The sequence below is a fragment of the Dromiciops gliroides genome, chromosome 3 (assembly GCF_019393635.1).
Source record: "Dromiciops gliroides isolate mDroGli1 chromosome 3, mDroGli1.pri, whole genome shotgun sequence".
Classification (NCBI taxonomy): domain Eukaryota; kingdom Metazoa; phylum Chordata; class Mammalia; order Microbiotheria; family Microbiotheriidae; genus Dromiciops; species Dromiciops gliroides.
In genome coordinates, this window is record NC_057863.1 from 11320397 (window position 1) to 11337219 (window position 16823).

At 47.2% G+C, this 16823-nt stretch overlaps 1 protein-coding gene across 1 annotated transcript in view; it reads right to left on the minus strand.

Moving 5' to 3' along the window:
* The window catches only part of ANO7 (anoctamin 7), a 78067-nt gene that overhangs the window by 43491 nt on the left and 17753 nt on the right, over positions 1-16823 (minus strand). The window contains exons 3-7 of the mRNA XM_043993310.1: positions 6885-7036; positions 3341-3448; positions 2423-2559; positions 1798-1855; positions 389-499 (exon numbers count right to left, since the gene is read on the minus strand). Coding sequence (XP_043849245.1) covers positions 389-499; positions 1798-1855; positions 2423-2559; positions 3341-3448; positions 6885-7036 — 566 coding nt within the window. The remainder of the gene's footprint in view (positions 1-388; positions 500-1797; positions 1856-2422; positions 2560-3340; positions 3449-6884; positions 7037-16823) is intronic.

The following is a 16823-nucleotide window of genomic DNA, read 5'->3' on the forward strand; positions in this document are numbered from 1 at the left end:
TCACTTATCCATCCATCCATCCATCCATCCATCCATCCATCCTTCCATCCATCCACCCACCCATCCAAACATCCATCCATCCATCCATCCATCCATCCAAACATCCATCCATCCAAACATCCATCCATCCATCCATCCATCCATCCATCCATCCATCCATCCAAACATCCATCCATCCAAACATCCATCCTTCCATCCATCCACCCACCCATCCAAACATCCATCCTTCCATCCATCCATCCATCCTTCCATCCATCCATCCAAACATCCATCCATCCATCCCTCCCTCCATCCATCCATCCACTTACTCACTCACTCACTCACTCATTCACTCATCCATTCATTTACCCACAGACATGTAGCCAGGACTGGAAAGGGTGTGACTCACATCATGTGGAGGAAACGCGGCCTCAAAGACCTTCTCAGACAGCAGCTGCTCAATCCCAAACAGGCCCCTCCTTTCATGGCCAAACATCGTCTTCTCCAGGATCTCATAGAGCTGGGGGATGAAAGCAGGGTGAGGGAGGCATCGGCACCCCAGTCCCCGACACCCCCGCCCGGGCCCTATCCTGCTCCTCCATTTCTGTGCAGACATGCCGGATGGAAACACCTTCCAGAAAGTTTTGGCTCAGACCTTGCTGGCAACTGTGACAGCTACAGGCGCATCTATGGCTCAGACGTCACAATGAGACCTGGCTCTCCTGATAGCTGGTGTAGGGAGGCAGAGCCTTCTATTCACATATGGAGGGGAGAGAGGAGTGAATCCGTGATGGGCATTAATGACTTGTAAAATTCATTCAGATGTTGTGACTTTGCTATTCCCCAAGGACTGACCCAGAGGAAGGCAGGAGAGAACGGTGGAGAGGGCAGAGATCTGGGTTCGAATTCTGACACCAGCTGTGTGATCTCGGGCAAATAATCCCAACTTCTCTGGACTTCAGTTTCCTCCCCTGTAAAATGAGGGGGTTGGACGAGATGGCCTCTGGAGGCCCCTCCAGCTGTTAATTTACCATCCTCTAGGGGCAGCTAGGTGGCACAGTGGATAGAGCACCAGCCCTGGAGTCAGGAGGACCTGAGTTCAAATCTGACCTCAGACACTTGACACTAGCTGTGTGACCCTGGGCAAGTCACTTAACCCCAATTGCCTCACCAAAAAAAAAAAATTACCATCCTCTGGGCTGTCAGTCTCAATTCAATTCTCCAAGCATCCGCTGGAGCTTATTGTGTGTCAGGCACTGGATAGTCCCTGCCCTCAAGGAGTTTCCAGTCTAGAAAGGCTTGGCTGTGTCTATTTTGGGCCACAGACCAATAACAGAGGCTGGCATTTACACAGCATGTTGAGGTTGTTTTGTTTTTAATTTTTTTTTTTTTGTGGGGCAATGAGGGTTAAGTGACTTGCCCAGGGTCACACAGCTAGTGTCAAGTGTCTGAGGCCAGATTTGAACTCAGTTCCTCCTGAATCCAGGGCCAGGGCTTTATCCACTGTGCCACCCAGCTGCACCCCCCCCATGTTGAGGTTTAAAGAGCACTTTCCAGCCCCCTTTCTCCTTCAGTCCTCACCACAGCCCAGGGGTGGGGTGGAGTGGAGTGGGAACTCTGACCCCATTAGGAAGAGGCTCAACCACACAGCTGGTGCATCTCAAAGGAAGGATTTGAACCCAAGTCTCTCCTGACTTCTGGCCCAGTCCCCTCTGCCAAACTTCAGAGTCTGAGCAAGGATTCCTGAGGCAGGCCCAGATGCCCAGGCTCTTTCTGGGTCTCTGTCCCAGGGGACAAGAGACTGAATTGGTCACTCACGATCTGGTGCCTTTTGGTGCTGGCAAAGAAAGTCTTTGGATTGTCGCTGCCCAGAAACCTGCAAGCAGAGACAGAGTGAATCAGCCGATGAGCTCATGCTGAGTCATCAGTGATGTGATGGCCGAGAAAGCCGGGGAGATTTGGGGCTGCAGAAAGAGTCGAGTCGTGTTTGCAGCCTTGGGTTTGGGGACTGTGTTTTAGAAAGGATGGTGATAAGCTGGAGGACGCCGGGGAGGGCAGCCGGGATACTGACGGGCCTGGAGATGATGCCACCCCATGGGAGATGTTTGGCCAGGAGCAGCCTCGAGGACAGTCTGCAAGGCTCAGTCAGCCTTGGGGGAGAGGGGCAGGAACAGCAGGTGGGAGTTACAGAGAGGCCAATCTGGGTGTGAAAAGCTGCCTGACCATGAGGCTAGCCCAGAGCAGAGAGGGAGGGAGCTCCCCGTCAGTGGAGGAGGGAGGCTGGACTGTCTTCAGGTGTGCATTGGCCTCCACTGAGGCCCTCCCCTTTCTGAACTCTGGCAATCGGGCAATCGGGCAATGGGACATGCTGGGGAGGGTGCTACAAAGTCTGGAGGGGGAGTGGGACATGTGTACTGGGGCGGGAGAAGCCCCCAGGTCTCACCTGGATAACTTGTTCACCTTGAACAGGCAGGTGTAATAGTCCTGAGGCATGTCGGGAACCTCCTCATACAGCTGGTTATGTATGCCCAGCTTCCTCATCAGCTTGGCAGACCAGTGGGAGGGCTGATGGGGCAAGGCCTTAATGGGGACAGCAGGAAAACAACCCTCAGCCCTCCTGCATGGAGAGATGGAGAAGTGCTTTCCTGCATAGAGAGACATATGTATGTATGTATGTATATATGTATGTATGTATGTATGGGTGGGTGGGTGGATGGATGGATGGATGGATGGATGGATGGATGGATGGATGGATGGATGGATGGATGGATGGATGGATGGGTGGATGGGTGGATGGGTGGGTGGGTGGGTGGATGGGTGGATGGATGGATGGATGGATGGGTGGGTGGATGGATGGGTGGATGGATGGATGGATGGATGGATGGATGGATGGATGGATGGATGGGTGGGTGGATGGATGGATGGATGGATGGATGGATGGATGGATGGATGGATGGATGGATGGATGGATGGATGGATGGGTGGATGGGTGGATGGGTGGATGGGTGGGTGGGTGGATGGATGGATGGATGGATGGATGGATGGATGGATGGATGGATGGATGGGTGGGTGGATAGATGGATGGATGGATGGATGGATGGATGGGTGGGTGGGTGGATGGATGGATGGATGGGTGGGTGGGTGGATGGATGGGTGGGTGGAAGTGCACAAGGGTATGTGGGTGGTGCTTATCTCCCTATCGTAACTCCACCAGCTGCTCTGGTCACCCATGCAGGTTTCTCCCTGACTCCCAATGACAGGTATAGAATGGGCTTTCTGTGGGCTTTCTGGCCTATGGGGAAGGCAGACTCTCCGTTTGGGGACTGGAGAAGGCCCCTCTCCCCCAGTTGGAGACCTTTACCTGCAGCGGCATCTTCATCCTGAGAGCCTCAGCGTAGTAACAGAGGACAGGCCAGGGGGCACTGAGCAGGACGTAGTGAATGGATCTCTTTCCACTCTTGACCACATGCTGGAAGAAGGAGCAGAAAGGACATGAGCCCCTCTACTGTACATGGGGTGCTTCCCATAGGGAAGGTCCTTGGAGCATTTCAGGCCTCTGGAGGGCCTCCTTTACCCAATTCCGAGGGCAGAATAAGGGCCCTCGTTTCATCTGCCGGCTCAGAGCAGCTTTAAATTGATGTTCCAGGGGGGCAGCTAGATGGCGCAGTGGATTAAGCACCGGCCCTGGATTCAGGAGTACCTGAGTTCAAATCTGGCCTCAGACACTTGACACTTACTAGCTGTGTGACCCTGGGCAAGTCACTTAACCCCCATTGCCCCGCCAAAAAAAAAAAAAATGATGTTCCAGGGGACCAAGTCTTTCATTCTACAACAGATATAAGGTTAAGTGTTGGGAGAAGCAAGGTGCTCATACTAAAGTGTGGATGATTGCTATCAGCCGCTCTGGGAAGGGGGGAGAGAAGAGAGGGCAGCAGGTGCCTGAAGTGTCAGGGAGCCTGAGGACTATCGTGGAAGGGAGTGAGGGAGGTGGGGGCACAGACTTCTGGCTAATGAGTCACTTTGCCTCAGGTCTGCTCTAGCAGGATTGAGAGGTCCAGACTTTTGATTCATCACAGAGAACTGTTTCCAATATCCCCGATCTGGGATTTGAGCAGGTGAGTTTGTTTGAATTTTTTTTTTTTCACATTTTTATGCATGTCATGTTGTGAAGGAAGAATCAGAACAAAAGGGAAACACCTCAAAAAAGAAAAAAACAAAAACAAAAGTAGAAAGTGTATGGTTCAATCTGCATTCAGAATCCACAGTTCTTTTTTTCCAGATGTGGAGAACATTTTCCATCATGAGTCCTTTGAAATTGTCTTGGATCATTGGATTGCTGAGATGAGCTAAGTCTATCACAGCTGATCATCACGCAATGTTGTTGTTACTGTGTACAGTGGTTCTGGTTCTGCTCACTTCAGTCAGCATCAGTGCACTTAAGTCTTTTGGACTACTTTTTTTTTAAATTAATAAAGTATTTTATTTTTTTTCCATTACATGTAAAGATAGTTCTCAACCTTTGTTTATACAAGCTTTACAATTTCAGATTTTTCTCCCTCCCTCCCCTCCCTCCCCCCTCCCCTAGACAGCAGGTAATCTGATATAGGTTATATATATAAAAAACTGGCTTTCTTGTTGTTGACTATCAGTGTGTTGGGTAATGGTGTACGTGACCCTCCAGGTCCCATCTCTACACGTTTGCACAGGCTGCCCCGGCCCCCCCCCCCCCCCCCCCCCCCCGCAGCCTGCAGTGCCCTCCCTCATCAATCACCTCCACTTCATAGAACTGCCAACTTCTTCTGAAGCTCAGCCCAAAGGCCACCTCCACCAGGAGGCCCTCACCACTTCTCTCAGCTGCCAGGATCCTCTTGGTGTTTACTATGTTTCTTTTGTACAAACGTGTGTGGGGAGCAGCTAGGTGGCGCAGTAAATAAAGCACTGGCCCTGGATTCAGGAGGACCTGAGTTCAAATCTGGTCTCAGACACTTGACACTTACTAGCTGTGTGACCTTGGGCAAGTCACTTAACCCTCATTGCCCAGCAAAAACAAAAACAAAAACAAAAACAAAAACAAAAACAAAAACAAAAACAAAAACAAAAACAAAGGTGTGTGGGCATGTACCTGACATGCACATGACATCTCCCTGGAAAGAACAAAAGGGAACTGAAGGCAGGGAGGCATTTTTGTCTTTGTAGCCCGTGTCTAGCACAGTGCCTACACATAGTAGGTGACCGTCTGGTATTGCTCAGTTTGCTGCGGAGGAAGGGTGCCTGGGGGCTTGGGTGGCAGGCACTAAGCCCCTCAGCAGCAAGGGGTTGTAAATGGGTGATTTACTGATTAAGGATTGTAGGCAGCCTGACTTTACGAGTTGTTTGTTGGGTCGATGTGAAGGCTTTGGCCATTGGCCAACCTTAATCAGAGTATGTGTGTGTGCGCCTGAGAATGAGGGTATGAATAAGTCAACTCAACAAGTACCAGTTACCCCATCCCTCCTGTCAAACACTGCTGGTGTCCTCAGTGAGACTCCACTGGGCTAGGGGTGGAGGCTACACATAAGTGAGTAAGAGTATGGGCTCAAATACCCCAAAGTAATTGGAGGGGGAGGAAAGGGCTCTTCTGGGAGGGACACCTCAGTTAAGTTGAGCCTTAAAAAGGAGCTGGGGGTGCCAGGAGCAAAGGGGAGAAGGGAGCAACGTGTAGGCATGTGAGTGAGTTTGTACAAAGGCACAGAGGTGGGGGATGGAGCCTTCTGCACAGGGCGCAGTGGCTGGAAGCATGTGAAGGGGAAGGAATGATGGGAAAAGTCTGTGAAGAGAGATTGAAACCAGGCCTGGGAGAATAAGAAGAGACTTACTTGTGTGTTATCCACTTTCTACAATAACACCACCATTAAAGACAAACAGCTTGGAAAGACCAAAGTGCTCTTAATGCAATGGCCATGGACCAACCATCAGAAGGCCCACCAGGCCACTGGCCACTGCCTGATGGAGGCAGAAGTTTTCCTCATTGCAGATAATTTATCTACCTCCCATGTTTTATTTTATTTCTTCATTCATTCATTTACTTATTTATTCATTCATTCATTTTTGGGTGGGGCAATGAGAGTTAAGTGACTTGCCCAGAGTCACACAGCTAGTTAGTGTCAAGTGTCTCAGGCTGGATTTGAACTCAGGTCCTCCTGAATCCAGAACTGGTGCTTTATCCACTGTGCCACCTAGCTGCCCCTCAGAAGTTTGCAGACATGGTCCACACAGCCATCAGTTTTGCTTGACTGCATATTTGTCCTTTTCTTCTCAAATTAGTGGGGAGATGTGGAAGACAGCGAAAACTGATTTTTGTTAATTAAAAAAATTAAATTTTACAAGAAAGAATTTTTCAAAAAGTCTGCATGTTATCCTAGGGAGCAACAGGGAGCCCCTGAAAAGTATTGAGCAGGTGGGTGACGGGGAGATAGCTATTTTAGGAATATTACTTTAACAAGTGGTGGGGGCAGCTAGGGGGCTCAGTGGATAAAGCACCAGCCCTGGATTCAGGAGGACCTGAGTTCAAATCTGCCTCAAACACTTGACACTTACTAGTTATGTGACCCTGTGCAAGTCATTTAATCCACATTGCCCCGCAAAAAAAAAAAAAAAGAAAGAAAGAAAGAAAAAAGAAAAAAAGAATCTCTAACAAGTTTAGGAAGGCTGGGTTGAGGCATGGAGAGATTAGAGGCAAGGACACCCATCAAGAGACTGACTGTGGTCCAGGGAAGGGGATGAGGATGTGTGCAGGGTAGGACCAGGGTGGGCCCTCCTGGGTAAATGCTGGTTAATGTTCGGTGCCCATCTGAGGGAGCCTTAGCAGGGGAAGGAGTGGGTGTGGGAGGGGGCCAATAAGCCGGGAAGGGGGGGGCACCACACACCTGTTCCATGTGAAGTCCACTAGATCGAAGCTGCCTCAAGAAATTCAGCCTCCAGATGTGGTGCTCAGCGTCTTTCTTCTGGTGCTCCTTGTGTTTTGTCCAGGCTTTATGCTGCTTTTTGGGAGGTCCTTCTTCCCAAACCAGGATGTAGTCTGGGACAAGAAGATCCAAATGGGGATCTGGCCTCTGGGAGATTCTGCCCCCGGGGCACACCTGCCTTTTCTATTTGGGTCCCACCAAGGGGATGTCAGGCACGGCTTTCCTTTGGCCCCTTGGGAGTTGCAGAATCTCTGCTTGGGTTGGAGATGGATATCGTCTCCCCTAGGGGGTGATGGGAAATCACCAACATGGTGTGGCTTTGCCAGAATCCACGACACATATACCTCCAGAGACCTGGCCCTACAAAGAAGCAGAAGCCAGCTAACTAGATGGGCAGCCTGAGGACCGCCCGCCACGGACGCTTCACAGAACAAGTTATGTGACGGCTGGACCAGAGATTTCTCAGTCCTGTAAAACTCCCAGATCGCTTTCAGACACACTGCTCCCAGGCTCGTCTGTGATGAGGACATCTCTAAAAGAGAAGAGGGCCGTGATTTTCTGGCCCACTTCAGGGATTTGAATATTTTAAATTCATTGTATTTGATTCAGCTCCATTTCCTGATCTGTTCAGATCTTTTCCCATTCCAACTTTGTCAAGCAGGGTTAGCTCTCTTCCCCCAATTTGGGTCATCTTCAAGTTTGACCGGGGGGCATCTCAGCCTTTCTGGGGGCCATGGGGGATGAAGGGTAGGGGGTGTCACATGCCTACAGTGGCAGGTTTTCTGGATGCATTCGTTCATTTTATTAAACTGTTCTGCCCTCTTTCCCCCTCCTTTGTTAGGAGATGGCTCTCTGGGAAGAAGAGCAAGGACATTATTTATTGACTGACTGGCACTGGGAAATGTAGGTGACAGAAAAATCTCAAAAAATCTTTTTAAAAAAGAGAACGGAGGGAGGCATTTTGTCAGAAGAGGCCAGGCTGGCCCCCAGGGCTCCTCATCCTCTTGTAGTATGTCTCTCCTTTAGAGTCATCAGCATCAGTCCTCAGACCCAACAAGGAGGAGAAGCCGACTGGAAAGACCCAAAAGCTAAACTAACCGGGAAATCCTTATAATCCTATTAAATAAAAAACCTCAGGGATTGAGGACTTTGCTTGGCCATCTTCTGCAACACGGTAGAGAGGACCGAGTTCTGCACTGGGACTGGAAAAGAACTGGGTTCAGGTCCTGCTTCAGACACTAGCTGCCCTCACCCTCCGAGGACTCAGATTTCTAATCTGTAAAATGGTGATAATTGTGACTGCCGTACTTAGCTGTCAGGGCTACTGTGAGTGAGACACGGGACGGTCTGTGTAAAACATGCTGCAAACCATCTAAATGTGTCAGGGGAACCCCTGCCTTTTCTTCCTTTGGTTAACCTGCACCTGGGACTTCATCTGTCTAGGAACTCCCTTCACCAACACAAATGGCAAGTCCTCTGTCACTCAAGCAGGTGCCTGGGCCCTGAGAGGTTAAGGGACTTTTCCAGGGTCACACACCTGTCAGAGGCTGGCCTGAAACAAAGTCTTCCCAAGTCCCAGACTGCCCCTCCCACTATCAGATTTTGGGTGGAAGGAGCCTCCGAGGCCAGCTCTTCCAACCTCCTCATTTGATCAATAGGAAACAAGGCCCAGGGAGCTTCAGACCCAAGATCACCTGGATTGTAAGTGGCAGAGTTAGTGGGAGTATTTGAACCCAAATCCTCTGGCTCCAAATTCAGTACTCAAACATGAAGGCTTCCAGATTAGAAAAAAAAAATGGATCATGAAGGGCCCCCAAGGCATGTCATCCACAGGGGAAGTGGCCCAGTTATCTGGAAGGGAGGGACATTGACCTCTCCCCAGCCCAACCCCCCAGCTGCTAGGGTGTGTCTTAGCTAGCTGGGTCTGCATTTCCCTCAAGTGGCTAAGGGGGAAGCTGCAGCAAATGCCACCCAGAGCTAGGCAGGTCCTCCCTGCCCTTGGCTCCCACAAGCCTCGTCCTTGAGCAAGATGAAAGTGTCTTCTTGAAACAGGTTTGTCAGCTGTGGCAGAGATGTGTGGGTGATTGGGAAAACAGTAAGGGACAGAGCTCCATTTAGAGAAAAGTTACAGTAGGGACAATGTGAACATCCATCCATCTACCTATCCAGTCCATCCAGTGAGCCACCCATCAATCCATCAACTCATTCCCCCACCCATCCACCCATCTACCCATTTATCTATTCACCCATCCATTTACCCATCCACCCATCCACCCAGTCACGCATCAGTCCAACCAGCCAGCCACCCATTCATCAACCCATCCTCCCACCCATCCATTCACCCACCCACCATCCATTCACCCACCACCCATCTATCCATCCATCATCCCCCATTCCATAAACATGTCATAGAATTTCAGGATGGGACACAAACTGAGCACATTGACTTCCATTGTTAATCTCCCTCCTTTTTTATCTCTTTTGGGGGTCCCTTATCCTAGCCCCACCCTTCACCTATGGGCATGCCCAAGACTCTCTGTTGGGCCTCTTTTCTCTTTACAATCCCCCCCCCCCCACGGCTCCCTGACTTATGGAGACATCATCACCGCCATCACTAACAGTTACATAGAGCTCAGGCACTGTGCTAAGCTCTTTACAATGATCTTCTTTCATACTCAAAACAACTCTGGGAGGGAGGTGCTATTATTATCCCCATTTTGCAGATAAGGAAACTGAGCCAAACAGAAGTGATTTGCCCAAGGTCACACAGTCAGTCAGTGTCTAAGACTGGATTTGAACTCAGGTTTTCCTGATTCCAAGTGATGCTCCATCTGACTGCACCACCTACTGAATTTTCCCCAGAGAGTTGTTCCCATATTTCCAACTGCTCACTAGACATCTCTGCTTGAATGTCCTATCTATACCTCACATTCAATGGATCCAAAACTGAGGGAGCCATGGTCAAATCCTCTCTTAAGTCCCTTCCAGATCTCAGTCTAAAATACTAGGACCCCTCCTGTCCCAGCCTGCCTAGAGCCAATGTGTCATCAAGCCTCGGCCCTGTCTGTTATGACACATTGGCCTGGCTCTAGGTGTTCTAGGTTTCCCAAAGGTGTTGTGGTGGGGGATCTGGGTATGCCATGGGGGAACTTGATGGCTCCTGAGGTCCATTCCAATGCTGGGATTCTGGGATTCTGTGGTCCAGGCCATGATTCCATCTCATCTTGTGCCATTTTAATCCATATTCTCCTCTAGATCCTTAATGGAGGATGGACTCACCCAAGGCCCTGGAGGACAAAAAACAACCTTCTTGTTCTCAAATGCCATCCAGGCCTCATTTCTCTTCCTCCCTTGTTCTGGGCCCAGCTCATTGTCCAGGACAGAAAGATGGATTAGCTTCATGGGCCGCCTGCATAGCTGTAAGTCAGTCTCGAAATTTTCCATCCGTTTCCCTCCTGTACAAATGCTTAGGTCAGTTTCTTTTGCGTTGCTGTGGATTTCCCTTAGGAGATTTTTGTATTTTTCCAAGGCTTAATAGAACTAGGAAAATACCGTCTATGAAGAGAAATGTTGGCTGAGCTTTCCATCAATAGTCTTTTTTTTCTGTGTGTACTCTACACAGGACAGAAGAGCATAGATTTAGTGCTAGAATAACCAGAGGAGTCACCTCATCTTACTCTTTCATTTTACAGATACCCATCAGGACCCCAGTGACTTGCTCAAGGTTAAGTGAGTGGTTGAGTCAGGATTTGAACCCAGTACTCTGATTCCAGTCCAGGGCTCTTCTATGATAATGGCACTTGACACTTTGCTGGACTTTGAACAAAGTTAGTTGCAGTTAGTCTGTAGTAGGGTTATAGTAAGATCACTATGAACTATCTCTGGGAGGAAGCTTGTTGGAAGTCTCAAAGCTGCTCCAAGTCAAAAGCTGTCTTAAAATCAATAACTAATAAGCACAGCAGGATCTTCTATCTCTCCATCCCCCTGTCATGTGTGTGCCTGTAAACATGTTGTCCTATGTAGGAGGCAATCTGTGAAAGTCATCCTGTGGCCTTCTCACATTTTCATCAAGGCTGCGGTGAATGTGTGCACAGACCATTTCCATAAATGTCAGCCATGATACCATGGCCCATGTTACCTACTATTCTTGGCCAACGTTACCTGCTATTCTGAACAATACCCTGCTTTTTCTAAATAACTTGGAAAGATAAGTAACAGAACAGTCTTCTGAAGGTAAGAGAGGAATGTAAAGAGGACCTTTGCGTATGTGTGTGTGTGTGTGTGTGTGTGTGTGTGTGTGTGTGTGTGTGTGTGAGGCAATTGGGGTTAAGTGACTTGCCCAGGGTCACACAGCTAGTAAGTGTCAAGTGTCTGAAGCTGGATTTGAACTCCGGTCCTCCTGACTCCAGGGCCGATGCTCTCTCCACTGCGCCACCTAGCTGCCCCTGGACTTTTTTTTTTTTTAAAGTGTTAAACATTTAAAAGAAATGAGCAGGGACAGCTAGGTGGCGTAGTGGAGAGAGCATCGGCCCTGGAGTCAGGAGTACCTGAGTTCAAATCTGGCCTCAGACACTTGTACTAGCTGTGTGACCCTGGGCAAGTCACTTAACCCCAATTGCCTTGCTAAAAATAAATAAATAAATAAAAGAAATGAGCAGTTCCCCTGAAAAGGTAGGAATAATACTGAGGAATGTGGTGAATCAAGAAACCAGGTACTTGAATTCCAACGCTTACATTCTGTGATTTTATCACTTATGGGGAAGGTTGGGATCAGTGGTAAAAAGAAATAATAATAACTCTCCTGTGGAAGCCTGAGGTTGTAATGGAAAATTGAATTCACTGGAAATTTGGCGTAATGTTTTCACTGCAAGTTAGTTTTTCAGATTCAAGCTAAGACATTAAAGGTTCATAGAAGGTTAGAGCATCAGAGATTGTGAAATTATCTAGTCATTTTCTTATTGTCTCCCCTATCTGAATGCACATTCCTTGAGGGCAGAGACTATTTCTTGCCTCTATCCCCTGAACCTAGTTCAGTGCCTGGTATATAGTAAGTGTATAATAAATGCTTATCTGTTGATTTACTGATGCACTAGAGTCCTTCTCTCCCCTATTATTCAGATCAATGAAAGTAACTTCCAGAACTTTTTGAAACATGGAGAATTTTGGAATTAGACAAACATTGGTTGTTGGGAATTGACCTGAATTGACAAATTATATGAAGACAAAGAAAAAATAATGAAGCATGAAATATTTGAGAAAGATATTTACGGAGAAAGACTCAACTCAGTCCACTTCTCCTGATGTCCCATCTTCAGGAGGGATATTAAGTTATAGCCGACTAAAATGGTTGTCAAGGATAGACATGCAAAATGTATACAAATCTGTGTATGGCCCATTGGGAACCAAATACTCTTGGGAACACAGCAATGCATTAGCTGATGTAAAATCAGGAAAAGGTCTTGATGGGGATTTGCCTAAAGAGGAAAGATCTCTCCTGCTCAATACCAATTAAATAACCATGAAACTAATTTCCCTCTAATCTTCAATTCAATTTATTTTAACATGCATTGATTGTGTGTCTACTAACTGCCCAGCATTGTATATACAAGGCAGTACTAGGGTGTGAGAATCCACCTTTACTTGTGGCCACAGACTCCCTCTCCAGACAAGCTGGCTGACTGACCATCTCTCCTATATGACTCACTTCTTCCCATCTCTAGACTCTGAGCTGGCTGTGCCCTAAGGCGCCTGGTAGTGGTTTTTGTTATAGCAGAAAGTGTATAAGAAGCTTCCTGTCTGTGGGAAGAGTCGCTTCAGATCCAAGGTTCTAACTTTTGGTTTTATGTGACTGCTATTCTGACAACTTGCTCGGTTTTTGACTTGCTGCCTCGTCCTAGCCTTTGGCTTCTCTGTACTGTCTAAGGTTTGCCTGCTCACTCCATTTTGGATCTTTTTATTTTTTGTTCTCACCTTCTTTATTTAGGTAGGCTCTGATTCCTGTTTGCCTACCTGGACTTGGACTCATTCTGTCTTTAACTCTTTAGCCCTTGAATTGTGTCCTGGCCTGGAACCTGTTTTTCCATCTAGATCCCTGGCCTCCATGTATCTCTTGGTTCTGGGCTATTCCCTTAACTAATGGTAGACAATGATACAAGGGTCCTTGCCTTGGATGTAACAGCCCTGACTTTGAGGATCCACTTCTCTCCATGGTCTAGTGTGGAAAAGAGGTGGAAAAGGATGAATAAACAAGTCTCCTGCCCTTGAGGAGATAACAATCTAGTTGGAAAGACAACAGGTACCCACTTGAAATAATAAGAGCCTAAAGAAGATCTGGGAGGAACATATAGTGAGAATTCTGGAACCTTTGGGAGAGGAAGCATGGTCCAGGGATACAAGCGCAGTCTCTGTAGTCAGAGAACCTGGGTTCTAATAATTCCTTGGATGCCTACTCCCTGTGTGACCTGAGGCAAGTCACTTAACCTCTGAAGGCCTTCTGAGGTCTGTCCCTGCTCTAAACCTGGGATCCTTTGATCCTAAATTCAGAGACAGGGGAGATGAATGGTTGGTCCTAGATCTCCAGAGGAATTCCAAAGGTGTCTATTCTCCTTTCATAATCTGGCTTGAGCTGACCTTTCCAGGTTTATTATACAGTCCTACCCTTTAAATCCTCTATGATTCAGCTTGCCTGCCTGGCTCACTCACTGTTCCCCAAACTCAGCATCTCCTGTCTCTGAAACTTTGTACAAGCTGTGGCTGTAAGCCTGGAACACACTCTGCTCTTCTTGACTTCTTAGGATCCTTAGGTTCCCTTAAGTTCAGGTGCCACCTTTTATAGGAAGCCTTACCTGATCTCCTTAATGGTCTCTTCCACCTTCAATTACCCTTTATAGACTTAGTTAACCCTTGCCATTCTAACTCCAGGAAAAATGCAAGTTCCACTCACCCCGCCCCCCCGCCCCATCCTCTACCCCAAACCACCAGACAACTTATTCCAATTGCCTTCTGGGGCTGGAGCCTCAGAGACTGAGAAAAAAGCTTTTTCTTGGTAAAGGAGAAGGGAATCTGGACTCTTTTTACTTATAATTAAAAAAAATATCATATAGCATTTTTGAAGTATTCCTTTCACATGCCAGCAATCTGGGCTCTGCATTTAACATCTAGAAATTACTTAAAATAAATTTCAGGGCAGCTAGGTGACACAGTAGATAGAGCAACAGCCCTGGATTCAGGAGGACCTGAGTTCAAATCCAGCCTCAGACGCTTGACACTTACTAGCTGTGTGACCCTGGCCAAATCACTTAACCCCAATTGCCTCATCCAAAAAAAAAAAAAAAAGGAAATTTCTCAGGCAATAGGGAGCCACTGGAGTATGTTGAGGAGAGTGGTGTCACAGTCGAATCTGAACTTTAGGAAAATCACTTTGTCAATTGAGTAGAAAATGGTTTGGACCTTGAAGTAGGGAGACAAACTAGGAGGCCACTGCAGTAGTCCAGGTAAGAGAGAATCAAGACCCAAATGAGGGTTATGGATGTCTAAAGAGAGAGAAGGGATAGAAGCAAGACACATTGTGAAGGCAGCATCAATAAGACTTGGCAACTTGAAAATGTGAGGTGACTTGGTGGCCTTGTGAAAAGATCCAACCATTTTGGAGAGCAATTTGGAACCATGCCCAAAGGGCTTTAGAACTGTGCATGCCCTTTGATGCAGCAAAACCATTGCTAGGTTTATATCCCAAAGATATCCTCCAAAAGAGAAAAAGATCTATTTGTACAAAATATTTATAGCAGTTCTTATTGTGGTAGCTAAGAATTGGAAATCAAAGGGATGCCCATCTTTTGGGGAATGGCTAAACAAGCTGTGATATATGATGGTGATGGAATATTATTGTGCTATAGGAAAGGACAAGCAGGATGATTTCAGAAAGGCCTGAAAAGACTTGTATGAACTGATGTGTAGTGAAGTGAGCAGAACCAAGAGAATGTTGTGCACAGTGACAGCAATATTGTTTGATGAAGAACTGTGAATGACTTAACTATTCTTAACAATATAATGATCTAAGACAATCCCAAAGGACTATTGATGAAACATACTATCCACTTCCAAAGAAAGAATTAATATTGATGGAACAGACTAAAGTGTGCTATTTTTCACTTTCTTTCATTTTTTTCTTTTACTCAAGTTTGCTTGTACAAAATGACAAATATGGTAATGTTTTACATAATCATACATGTATAATGCATATCTGATTGCTGCCTCAGGGATGGTGAAGGGGAGGGAATGAAAGAGGGATAAAAACTATAAATAAAAAAGTTCATTATTAAAAAAAAAAGAAAATGTGAGGTTAGGGATGGAGGATGAGTCTAAGTGGTGAACCTGGGTGACTGGGAAGATGGTGGTGCCCTTTGCAGAAGCAGGGAAGTTTGGAAGAGAAGATGGTTCTGAATTAGGCATGTGCCTCTGGGACATCCAGTTTGATATGGGTAGCAAGCAGGCAATGATGCCAGCCTGGAGCTCAGAAGAGAGATTAGGGCAGGATAAATAGATCTGAGAGGCATCTGAGTAAAGATCATGGAACCCGTGGGAGCTAATGAGTTCATCAAAAGGGAGGGTGAAGAGAAGAGAGAGGAGGACTCAGGCCATACCCACAACTGGCTACACATTTGTGTATCTCTCTATACAGATGTAGCATTGGTGACAGATGGGGTGAGCTATAGATCCCAAATCTCATAGGATCATCCTGATTTCATAGAACAGTATCAGTATGGCTCTGGAAAGATATAGCTTATTCTAAAAGCCCAGAGTAGAGAAAAAAGGATAATGAAATAGCATCAATTGATGAAATTCAGGAGCCAAGGGGGGAGGCATGGTGGAAAGCATCTGGGTGAGCATCTGTGGAGGGAAAGAGAGAAGCAATATCTTTGTGGGAATTTCCCACAGACCATCAGGCCAAAAGGTGGAAATGGATGAGTTTGGGAGACAGACCACAAACCTGACCCAGAAACATATCAATGGGGAACTTGGATTCTCTAGGCAGCTGCTGAATTTCTTTCTATGCCTAAAGCAGAACATTTTGTCTTGACTTGTCAGAATGGTTATTTTATTCTTTGGAAGGTAGAGGAAACAGTAAGATAAGCTGCTATTTTAAATGTTATTTTGATCAATAAGAAAGGCCTGGTGGGTACGTTTAAAATGACAGGAGCTGTGAGGAGAAATGACTGCTTGATCTTAGAATCTGTGATAGCAGGGGAGAAAGTGGGGGTATTATCTGACTTGCACCCAGATTCTGGGAGGGTGAATTTCAAAGAATCTCAGTTTATGATTATGATTCTGAGTTACAGAGAGGGAAGTTGAGGTCTGATGTTGGGGCTGCCCCAGGAGGGAAGAGGGGCCATTTTGCTGTTGGGGAGAGGGGAAGGATCACTGAACAGAGGACACCCATTGAGTCACATCTTGGAGTAGATGGGTTTTAGCGTCCCTGTCAGCTGTGGGATTCTGGGGTGTCATGTACCTAGAACGCATGTATCCTGGCTCCCAGTCCCATGCTCATCCCACTACACAATCCTGTGTACTTGGCTAAAATCCCAGAGGAAGACTGCTGAGGTTCAGTGCAAGCAGGAAAGGGAATGCACTTGGAGGTTGAAGTCCCCATGGGCAGCACTGCCATTGGCTCTGAGAGAAGGCTGCCTGCTCTTCAGAGAGTGATGGCGTCCAAAAATCTCTGGTCAGGCGAGAGGAAGAAGGGCCCTTTTCTTCGGGTGCCAGGTATGGGATAAATACCTCCTTTTACAACCTCTCCTCTCTCACCTACCTCTGTCTTTTCCCTGAGGAGGAGATCCACGGCTGTGGTTCTTACAGGACCAGACAGGCCTTGTATGACTGGGTCTGGTTTTAGGTTCCCAA